Source organism: Pecten maximus, chromosome 11 (assembly GCF_902652985.1).
Source record: "Pecten maximus chromosome 11, xPecMax1.1, whole genome shotgun sequence".
NCBI classification, from domain to species: Eukaryota; Metazoa; Mollusca; class Bivalvia; order Pectinida; family Pectinidae; genus Pecten; species Pecten maximus.
Window position 1 is genome coordinate 13,074,789 of NC_047025.1, and position 12,639 is coordinate 13,087,427.

Sequence of the window (12,639 nt, forward strand, 5' to 3'; positions counted from 1 at the left end):
GACAGAGACAAATGAATTATGGGTAATCCTTATTGCGATGCAACCACCCAAGATGGCAACCAGTCAGAACAGATAATTTTGTGAGATATTTGGATAATTTTACCCATAAAAACTATAAAACATAGATGATACACGGGTAACAAAGTCAAGATGGAAAGTGGAGGTAAAGGTAGTAGTGGACAGACGGAATTTATTGTTGGTGGAAAGTACCGTCTTGTTCGAAAAATAGGCAGTGGCTCGTTTGGTGACATTTATTTGGGTATCAACATAACAAATGGAGAGGAAGTGGCTGTGAAGCTTGAATCCCTCAAGGCCAGACATCCCCAGCTATTGTACGAAAGCAAGTTATATAAAATATTAGCTGGAGGAGTAGGTATCCCACATATTCGTTATTATAACCAAGAAAAAGAGTATAATGTCCTGGTTATGGACTTGCTTGGGCCCAGTCTTGAGGATTTGTTCAACTTCTGCTCAAGAAGATTCACGATGAAAACTGTGCTTATGCTTGCTGACCAAATGATTGGGCGTATTGAATATGTTCACAACAAAAACTTCATTCACAGAGACATAAAACCTGACAATTTCTTGATGGGTATAGGTCGTCACTGTAATAAGGTGTTTCTCATTGATTATGGTCTGGCCAAAAAATACAGAGATAGTCGGACAAGACAACACATCCCATACAGAGAGGACAAGAACCTGACTGGGACGGCCCGGTATGCAAGTATCAACGCACATCTTGGTATTGAACAAAGTCGGAGGGATGACATGGAGTCGCTTGGCTATGTGCTAATGTATTTCAACAGGGGATCACTACCATGGCAAGGATTAAAGGCTGCAACGAAAAAGCAGAAATATGAAAAAATAAGCGAGAAAAAGATGTCAACCCCAGTTGAGGTCCTGTGTAAAGGATTCCCCGCAGAGTTTGCGATGTATTTGAATTACTGCAGAGGACTTCGTTTTGAGGAGGCCCCAGACTACATGTATCTACGACAGCTATTCCGCATCCTTTTCCGCACATTGAACTATCAATATGACTACACATTTGATTGGACAATGCTGAAGCAAAAAGCAGCAAATGTGACCAGTACTGGTGCAAGTATCCCTACCGGAGCCACTGCTGGGCACAAGTAAAAAAAATAGTTCTGATTTGAAGATTACCACAAAAAGTAACCGGCATTCATAAAGATGGTGTGGCTGATGAAGACAGTTTGTAGTAAAGAAGTAATGTTTTGAAGATAAGAATGTAACATGAATGGATAATAGGTTGGTTGTAGATGACCAAATGTCATGCTTATCGTTCATGTATACCATGAGAAACAGTATTTATGTACTTGCTAATCCCTGCGAGTAACATGAAAAAAGTGAATGAGAGCCTAACAATATATAGATGATCCAGCACATTTTGATCTGGTTATAAACATGAGTTCAGATCAAAGAAAGAAAGTACTTGTTGTCATGAAAACAATTTGACAGTCTTCTGGTCATAAGGACCAAATGTCTAAATTATGAACTGGGTACACTATATATGTACGTGTGTATATGACATCGCTCAATATGTATTGGTATATCCTTCATGATAATAATTGATTTAATTAATCGTGTAGAAAGTGATAATACAGTACACATTATTTAATCTAGACATATTGGGTACAACAGAAAGCAGAGAAATGTGTGTTTCCATTCTGAAATTAACCACCTTGAAGTTGAAACCATTATTCCTTTATTTTTCACATAGTTTTTTGGCTACTGGTATTTAGTAATTGTATATACATAATTAATCACAATAACTACTTAATGGGGGATATGATATACAAACATACATGTATAGCGATACTGGCCAAGATACACACATTTTTTGCCAAAACAGTTCTAGACTCACTGGTTTAAATCCATTATAATTGTAAGTACATTATGCTGAATCAATGTCCCACATAATCTGATGATTTGGTGGTATGTTGATACATGTATGACTATATATGATGTAGGGTTTCATGTTTCTGTATCCATTAATTTAGTTCCTTGTAGTTGTACATACCAGATAGATCATATAGTAGAAAAAACTATATGTTAATTCTGTATATATTTATTTAAAAATGAAACTAATTGTAAACTGCTTTGTAATATTTGGACCTCTGGTGTAATATGTGTATATATGTGTTCTTTTAGTGAAAGTAATACTATTACACCAACGAGAAGTATTTTGTAGTATTTTAAGAAAAAATATAACATAATATGAAGAAATGGGGGTTTCTTATAAATAGTCTCACTTGATACATATGTTTATAGTTGAACATTTTCTGCTTAAAAACAAGACCAGTTTAGGGAGAACGAACAAATGGATTTAATACAGTTATAAGATCAGTGTAGTGTTCTCTGTATAGGATTTCAGACAGTGGGGAGATCAGGAACCAATACAAGTACAGTTTTCTGTCAAATTTTACTTGTGCATCACAACCTTTTTCAAATAAAATCAATTAGTTTAAAAAATAATGAAGTACACAATATTGCATTGACTGATGTCTTAATTAACAGCCAGGCATTCACTGTGGGCAATAAGATAGCATGTCATTTGTCTTGGTCAAAATCACAAATATTTAAAAAAAAAAAACACAAAAAAAAACCACACAAAAAAACAACAACAACAAACAAAAAAAAGAAAGAAGGAAACAGGACATACATGTTCCTTTGCCTATTATAGATATATGGGTTGTTTAAAAAAATGATTAATTTTGAAATGTAGAGCTACTGATTTGCTAAATAAAGAAAAAATTCTAGAACTCGCTATGAAATAACTTTAAAAAATTCTTCTACTTTATCTAGTCTGTAGTATACTGTAGTTAAATCATATAATTGGGCATGACTATCAGACACTCAGTGACATAGAATTTATGTTTGGTTTTTAGTTTGTGGCCTAGTTGGCAGGTTGACAATTTCAGCTTTTAATATTTACAAACGAAACATTTTACTTCCCCATTAGTAGAAAAGTTGTTAGGATTTAAACTTAAAGGAAAATTGTAATGATGTAAACTCATATACTGTACAAACATTTAGTAGTGCTGTTGATGTAGTGTACATTGTGTAAGTAAATTATAATTGTATGCTGTTCATTGTGCTACATACATGTATATTATTAATAATCACATAATTGTTTCTTGTGTGATGGAAAATGAAAGTCTGTCACTTTTTTTGTCACAGTGTTAAGTATTTGTGGTTAAGTTTTTGATGTGGCACAGGGAATTTCTATCATATTTATCGTAGTGTTCGGCAAATTCACTTTCTGTAAAATGTAAGTGTTTGTTACATTGTTAATTGGAATAAACAATAAAATCTTACATCACAGATCTACAAGTATATATATGATCATTTCAAGTTGATGAATGAAACTTAGATGTTAAAAAAATGAAATGTTTATAAATTATGTAAAATCTAGAATACTGTGGCATATATATAAGAATGTTTACATTTTATGATTTGTACAGAAGGAAAGGTTGATGCTGCAGTTAGTTTTTTGTTCCAGCTTTGAGTCCAATACTAAACCTTCCAGAGAAAGAAAGTAAAGTCCTAAATACATTCATTTGTAACACTGTAAAATTGTTTGGAGTCCTCCCTATATTGAAAACACTACATCTTGTTTTGGAACATGCTGTACAAAAAAAGTCTTTCTACCTTTTGTTTTTAATAATTCTGCTTGATAAGCAAGTTTGATGTTTCAGCAAAGTAATTTGTATGTACATGTTGAATGTTTCACTGTATATGTCCTGCGAAAAATTGTCAGAATGGATGTACCATTTAATTAAAAAAAGATTTATTGAATATGGGTCATCGTGTATGTGAATTTACTGATATAATTATAATTTCGTGTAAAGTGGGTGTTAAATATTGACATGTAATCCATTTTCACATGCAAATTTTTGCCATGTTTGAGCAAATAATTCCAAAAATATCTTTTCCTTTCTTTCATTTTCTTCTCTTTCCCCCACATTCATATATATTCAACCTTTGTACTCTGCTTTTGTGACAAAATATTCCTGTAAAGTGTAAATAGATTTTAGCTGAAACTGCCCGTCATTATGTCTCGATACATCATAACTTCCAATTAGCTTTTAAAATACCATATTCATCTAAGTTTTCAGCATGTTCATCACATGCTTTACATAACGGTTAAACCCTACCATTATTTTGTAATAAAATTATTCTCTTCCAAATTGTGATGTGATTTCACACTAGCTGGTACCCTTGATTTCTACATAAGCTACTTGAAGTTATAGCAGAATGAAATGATGTGGTACCTCTATGATGATAAGAGTGTTAAAATGCATTAAGAATTTCGGATATATACTTGATCACCAGATTTTCAAACAAAAATGTGTGAAATTGTGCAAATGATTAAATCATTGTTAAAGTATGGTTAAAAACATATGTTTAATAATGATTAGATCACAATTAAGCAGAAATGATATATATGTAAATAAGAAAATTAATCAATTCTATGATATGATGTTGATTTAGATAAGAATTCACTCCAGACAGAGATGTTCACAGTACACAAGTCTGGTAAAGTGTGTGTATTATAAGTGTATACAATGTCATTGTGTGTGTATTTCACCAGTACTTCACCTTCTGGATCTGTATTGGAGATAAATGATTTATGGTGTAGCCAAATGGAACTAGCACTTGCTCACTGTTACATGTTTCCTGTTCTGATTACAATGTGTGTGGAGCCCATTATCTTCAACACTGTATAGGCTTGATATGTGATGTGGTAAATTCCCTTCAGTATATTAAACGGGGAAACACTTAAAATTGTCTATGTCCTGTTATTTTTCATCAGTAAGGGAAGTTTTAAGTACATGTCCAAGTTTCTAGTTTTCAAATAAACTATTCATTTCAAACAAAGTTGTCATGTTATGATGAACTTGGGTATCAAATGAAACATTTGTGATGAGATAGGATTTTAGTCAGCTAGAACATGTTTGTTGATGTGTTTGACTATTTTCATTATTCTCCAGTCTTAAAACATGGTGTTTATTGAAACTTGAGGTTAGACTGTAAGTAAGTATTATAGTTTAAGATAAACAATTGATAATTGGCCATGGTATTGTCTTGGGACAAGGGGTTTGGTGGGGAGGGGGTGCTGGGGAAGGATAAAACTGTACAGTTTTATTTTTAGCCCACCATCATCAGATGGTGGGCTATTCAAATCGCCCTGCGTCCGTGGTCCGTCGTCCGTCCGTCCGTCCCTCCGTCCGTCCCTCCGTCCGTCCCTCCGTCCGTCCGTAAACAATTCTTGTTATCGCTATTTCTCAGAAAGTACTGAAGGGATCTTTCTCAAATTCCATATGTAAGTTCCCCTTGGTGCCTAGTTATGCATATCGCATTTTGAGACCTATCAGAAAACAACATGGCCGACAGGCAGCCATCTTGGATTTTGACAATTGAAGTTTGTTATCGCTATTTCTCAGAAAGTACTGAAGGGATCTTTCTCAAATTCCATATGTAAGTTCCCCTTGGTGCCTAGTTATGCATATCGCATTTTGAGACCTATCAGAAAACAACATGGCCGACAGGCAGCCATCTTGGATTTTGACAATTGAAGTTTGTTATCGCTATTTCTCAGAAGGTACTGAAGGGATCTTTCTCAAATTCCATATGTAAGTTCCCCTTGGTGCCTAGTTATGCATATCGCATTTTGAGACCTATCAGAAAACAACATGGCCGACAGGCAGCCATCTTGGATTTTGACAATTGAAGTTTGTTATCGCTATTTCTCAGAAAGTACTGAAGGGATCTTTCTCAAATTCCATATGTAAGTTCCCCTTGGTGCCTAGTTATGCATATCGCATTTTGAGACCTATCAGAAAACAACATGGCCGACAGGCAGCCATCTTGGATTTTGACAATTGAAGTTTGTTATCGCTATTTCTCAGAAAGTACTGAAGGGATCTTTCTCAAATTCCATATGTAGGTTCCCCTTGGTGCTTAGTTATGCATATCGCATTTTGAGACCTATCGGAAAACAACATGGCCGACAGGCAGCCATCTTGGATTTTGACAATTGAAGTTTGTTATTGCTATTTCTCAGGAAGTACTGAAAGATTTCTTTCTCAAATTTCATATGTAGGTTCCCCATGGTGCCTTGTTATGCATATCGCATTTTGAGACCTATCGGAAAACAACATGGCCGACAGGCAGCCATCTTGGATTTTGACAATTGAAGTTTGTTATTGCTATTTCTCAGGAAGTACTGAAAGATTTCTTTCTCAAATTTCATATGTAGGTTCCCCATGGTGCCTTGTTATGCATATCGCATTTTGAGACCTATCGGAAAACAACATGGCCGACAGGCAGCCATCTTGGATTTTGACAATTGAAGTTTGTTATTGCTATTTCTCAGAAAGTACTGAAAGATTTCTTTCTCAAATTTCATATGTAGGTTCCCCTTGGTGCCTAGTTATGCATATCGCATTTTGAGACCTATCGGAAAACAACATGGCCGACAGGCAGCCATCTTGGATTTTGACAATTGAAGTTTGTTATCGCTATTTCTCAGGAAGTACTGAAGGGATCTTTCTCAAATTTCATATGTAGGTTCCTCTTGGTGCTTAGTTATGCGTATCGCATTTTGAGACCTATCGGAAAACAACATGGCCAACAGGCAGCCATCTTGGATTTTGACAATTGAAGATTGTTATCGCTATTTCTCAGAAAGCACTGAAGGGATCTTTCTTAAATTTCATATGTAGGTTCCCCTTGGTGCCTAGTTATGCATATCGCATTTTGAGACCTATCGGAAAATAACATGGCCGACAGGCAGCCATCTTGGATTTTGACAATTGAAGTTTGTTATCTCTATTTCTCAGAAAGGACTGAAGGGATCTTTCTCAAATTCCATATATAGGTTCCCCTTGGTGCCTAGTTATGCATATTGCATATTGAGACCAATCGGTAAACAACATGGCCGACAGGCAGCCATCTTGGATTTTGACAATTGAAGTTTGTTATCGCTATTTCTGAGAAAGCAATGAAGGGATCTTTCTCAAATTTCATATGTAGGTTCCCCTCGATGTCTAGAAATGCATATTGCATTTTGAGACCAATCGAAAAACAACATGGCCGACAGGCAGCCATCTTGGATTTTGACAATTGAAGTTTGTTATCTCTATTTCTCAGAAAGGACTGAAGGGATCTTTCTCAAATTTCATATATAGGTTCCCCTTGGTGCCTAGTGATGCATATTGCATATTGAGACCAATCCTTAAACAACATGGCCGACAGGCAGCCATCTTGGATTTTGGCAATTGAAGTTTGTTATCGCTATTTCTGAGAAAGCAATGAAGGGATCTTTCTCAAATTTCATATGTAGGTTCCCCTCGATGCCTAGTTATGCATATTGCATTTTGAGACCGATCGGAAAACAACATGGCCGACAGGCAGCCATCTTGGATTTTGACAATTGAAGTTTGTTATCGCTATTTCTCAGAAAGTACTGAAGGGATCTTGCTCAAACTTTTTTGTAAGTTCCCCTTGGTCTGTTGTTCTGCATATTGCATCTTGGGACTTATAGGAAAACAACATGGCTGACAGGCAGCCACCTTGGATTTTGACAATGGAAGTTTGTTATAGCTATTTATCAAAAATTGCTGAAGGGATCTTTCTGAAATTTCATTTGTAGGTTGCCCTCTGTGCCTAGTTATGCATATTTGATTTTGAGACCAGTCAGAAAACAACCTGGCTGACAGGCAGCCATCTTGGATTTTGACAATTGAAGTTTGTTATCGCTATTTTACAGAAGGTACTGAAGGGATCTTTCTCAAATTTCATATATAGGTTCCCCTTGGTCCCTGGTGTTGCATTTTGGGACCAATCCGAAAACAACATGGCCGACAGACAGCCATTATCGCTAAATCTTAAATTTTATATATAGGTTCCCCTTGTTTGAAAAGTACTAGAGGGCTGTTTCTGAATTTACACAGATTAGTAAGACTTAGAGGAAGGGAAAAGTAGGGAAAAGATCAATCTGACATGGAACCTATAAAGATCATTCAATGGTGGGCGCCAAGATCCCTCTGGGATCTCTTGTTATATAACTTTGTGCAGTAGATGTTGGTGTAAATCTGTACTGCCTGTTGTTGATTTTCATCATTCTGTGATTTTGTTGACTGTCTACCTGTGTTTGCCATTTGTTTACCTGTATAATCAGTACAAAGAGATGTGTACCTTAGCCCCTGTTGGTCACAGGTGCTTGAATTGGATTGCCCAAAACTCACAAAAGATATCATTGTCTTACTATATGACTGGACACAGGAAAAAGGTCTACGAAATATTATCTCCGATATTATTTAGACATTTTTATTGGTGAAGGGGCCAAACATTTCAAGCACCTGTGCTAATGATCATATATATATTGACAAGGTAGATCTTTTGTATTACATCGGTGTGATGTATAGGAGTGGCTAATTGTGTGTTATAAATTTACCTATTAATTTCCGTGAAGTAGCTTAACTCTATATAATAATACTGAATGTGTATGTTCAATTTTATCAATACTGTGGTGTATTGTAGAATGAGTCCAGAGCGTTGATTGTGGATGTAGTTCGGCTTCAATGTTTTACATTATGTTCCGTTTCTATTAGTAGAGCTCAAATATGCTTTAAACTCTAGTAGTTACCGTAGAGCTACACTTGTATACGATTTGATTTATTAGTGGGTAGAATTACCAACTTTGACATGAAAAAAATCTACTTTATCTTGCCATCTTAAATAAGGAAAATCAAAATTTCAAAACTTTAGCATGATGCATATTTCAGGGGAGGGAGAGAATGTTAACTTATGATGAACATATTTTTGAAGTTAATTGATTATAAAATTGATCAATGAATTTTTCCTACACGTAAATTATATATAAGAATCAGTTCTACTATATTTGACTAGTGATGAGATTATAAGTGTTAACTCTCCTATGGTTGTAACATTGTTTGTATGGTTAAAGGCTAAGTTCATTTCTCTATCACTGACCATTGTTTCCTGTGAGGCTTATTTTTTGGCATTTCTTCTGTATAGTAATGGAATTTTAATAAATGTTGAAGTTCTGAAACCCATTGTTTTATTCGTTCATTTTAACATTATACATGTATTCAAAATAATTATATTTTACACTTTTATGACAAGTGTCTCGATTACTTTGTCATCAAACATGAATTAAAAAGTTTCATGATTCTAACTGAAAAATAATGAAAAATACCCAACATTAACAAGTATGATTTACACGTGATCTCTTGAGACATAATACCGGATTATACAACCCTGGCCACATATATCTCCTGCCCCATCAATGAAACCTGTCGTGTAAATCTAAATCAAACCCCAGAGATGCTGCATTCTCAAAATAGGAACCATGGCAATAAAGACAAATGTGTACCAACTGAAAAGCATGAGGTTTGTCTAGACTACTTTATATCATATGACAACTAAAATCTATACACAGTCCTGACTTTCCTTCACCTACGTTTCTCAAACCATCATTGTTATTGAGTTATAGGACGCTAACACGTGCTCCTACTTAAAATTAACTTTGCGTCATATCTTTTGCCCATAAGACATGTACAGTTGCCAACTACAATGTATTCTGTAGTAAATCCTTGTGTACTGGTATAAAGTTGGCGACAAGGAAGTAAACGCAGCGAGATACTTTTTAGTAGGTCGGGCATTGTATTGTTCGCTGAAGTATTATTTGTATTTGATTATATGCCCAACTTCATATGGTTAAGCTGAATATGTATCCCCACACAGGTGAAAAATCTTAAGATGACGTTACTGAAGAGAAATCCACACTTTAAGGGCGAAGTCTTTCCCAGAAAATTTTATTTGGCTAGCCGTGGACTCTATTTCGGGATATGGAGTAATATTTGACGTCAGACAATAATCAAAACAACAAAAATCCAGTTCTTATACACATCTAAAGTGTTAATGAACTAATGTCAAACAACTCAAAATCACGAAACCGAGTCCCTGTGAAGTGTTGGCATTGCCTAGTGACGATGGTGCCCTTTACACTATTTAAAGCTCGTTTGATTGTATTCAGCTTATTTTTGGTAACTCGTTGCTGTGTCAAGCTTAACATTAGATAAATACACATCTAGCTACACACAGACTGTAAATAAACTCTGAGGTCCCTGTTTACTGTACTATAATCAGAATGGTAAACTGAGAATCGATCTCCGCTGATAAAAGTCACCTTGCCACATACACTCTCATTCCATCGGGATAGATTCGTGCCCTGTAATTCGTGTCCTGGTGATAGATTCGTGCCCTAGTGATAGATTCGTGCCCTGTAATTCGTGTCCCGGTGATAGATTCGTGTCCCTGTGACTGGATATTAAATGGAACAATTACAGTTAGGTGAATTGTTCGGCGTCGACTGCGGTAAAAATTTAGATCGATATGCTAATATTTCCTTAATTGATCCAGATGTGGTTTAGATTACTGAATAATATATACAAGTGTCATAAATCGTGGATGTTTGCACGGACCCAGTTAATCAACTAAGTACACTTTTGTATTACTAATATACTGATATCGTCTTTAAATTTTTCGTCCCCGAGTGATGTAGTCAAATTACATGTTTTAGGCTTTAATTTGGACTCATACCAACGTATAGAAAACGGGGTTTTTGTCATGGTTTTAGTTTCAATTAGTTGACAGAAATAATAGTGGTGAATATACATGTACTGATAATTATCCACCCTCACCCACACCCTCAACCACGGGGACATGAGAATTTGTTACAGTCTACACATGTATTTGGACCTCCTCTAGTTGTATTGTACATTTCCGCCGTTTGTGGGGGCTAGATTAAAATTCGGTAAAAATGACACCCCGGTGTCCATTTCTCAAGTCCCTGTGGCCACACCCAGTCTTTAATTCAAATGTTTATTAGATATTTTCAACTCCGGCAAAATGACTTTTTTAGCCCACCATCATCAGATGGTGGGCTATTCAAATCGCCCTGCGTCCGTGGTCCGTCGTCCGTCCGTCTGTAAACAATTCTTGTTATCGCTAATCCTCAGAAAGTACTGAAGGGATCTTTCCCAAATTTCATATGTGGGTTCCCCTTGGTGCCTAGTTATGCATATTGCATTTTTAGACCAATCGGAAAACAACATGGCCGACAGGCAGCCATCTTGGATTTTGGCAATTGAAGTTTGTTATCGCTATTTCTGAGAAAGTACTGAAGGGATCTTTCTCAAATTTCATATGTAGGCTTCCCTTGGTGCCTAGTTATGCATATTGCATTTTTAGACCAATCGGAAAACAACATGGCCGACAGGCAGCCATCTTGGATTTTGGCAATTGAAGTTTGTTATCGCTATTCTTGAGAAAGTGCTGAAGGGATCTTTCTCAAATTTCACATGTAGGCTTCCCTTGGTCCCTGGTTATGCATATTGCATTTTTAGACCAATCGGAAAACAACATGGCCGACAGGCAGCCATCTTGGATTTTGATAATTGAAGTTTGTTATCGCTATTTCTGAGAAAGTACTGAAGGGATCTTTCTCAAATTTCATATGTAGGCTCCCCTTGGTGCCTAGTTATGCATATTGCATTTTGAGACCAATCGGAAAACAACATGGCCGACAGGCAGCCATCTTGGATTTTGATAATTGAAGTTTGTTATCGCTATTTCTGAGAAAGTACTGAAGGGATCTTTCTCAAATTTCATATGTAGGCTCCCCTTGGTGCTTAGTTATGCATATTGCATTTTGAGACCAATCGGAAAACAACATGGCCGACAGGCAGCCATCTTGGATGTTGACAATTGAAGTTTGTTATCGCTATTTCTGAGAAAGTACTGAAGGGATCTTTCTCAAATTTCACATGTAGGCTTCCCTTGGTACCTAGTTATGCATATTGCATTTTGAGACCAATCGGAAAACAACATGGCCGACAGGCAGCCATCTTGAATTTTGACAATTGAAGTTTGTTATCGCTATTTCTCAGAAACTTATGAAGGGATCTTTCTGAAATTTCATATAAAGGTTCCTCTTAGTGCCTAGTTATGCATATTGCGTTTTGAGACCAATTGGAAAACAACATGGCCGACAGGCAGCCATCTTGGATTTTGACAATTGAAGTTTGTTATCGCTATTTCTCAGAAAGTGCTGAAGAGATCTTTCTCAAATTTCATATGTAGGCTCCCCTTGGTGCCTAGTTATGCATATTGCATTTTGAGACTATTCGGAAAACAACATGGCCGACAGGCAGTCATCTTGGATTTTGACAATTGAAGTTTGTTATCGCTATTTCTGAGAAAGTACTGAAGGGATCTTTCTCAAATTTCATATGTAGGTTTCCCTCAGTGCGTAGTTATGCATATTGCATTTTGAGACCAATCGAAAAACAACATGGCCGACAGGCAGCCATCTTGGATTTTGACAATTGAAGATTGTTATCGCTATTTATCAGAAATTGCTGAAAGGATCTTTCTGAATTTCATTTGTAGGTTGCCCTCTGTGTCTAGTTATACATATTGGATTTTGAGACCAGTCAGAAAACAACCTGGCTGACAGGCAGCCATCTTGTATTTTGAAAATTGAAGTTTGTTATCGCTATTGTACAGAAGGTACTGAAGGGATTTTTC

At 36.2% G+C, this 12,639-nt stretch overlaps 1 protein-coding gene across 1 annotated transcript; it reads left to right on the forward strand.

Annotated features, from left to right (window-relative positions):
• Nucleotides 1–13: 13 nt before the first annotated feature.
• LOC117337180 (casein kinase I) lies at nucleotides 14–4,806 on the forward strand. The gene has a single exon (XM_033898028.1). The coding sequence runs from the start codon at nucleotides 151–153 to the stop codon at nucleotides 1,132–1,134; it is 984 nt and encodes a 327-aa protein (XP_033753919.1). The 5' UTR covers nucleotides 14–150; the 3' UTR covers nucleotides 1,135–4,806.
• Nucleotides 4,807–12,639: the final 7,833 nt, after the last annotated feature.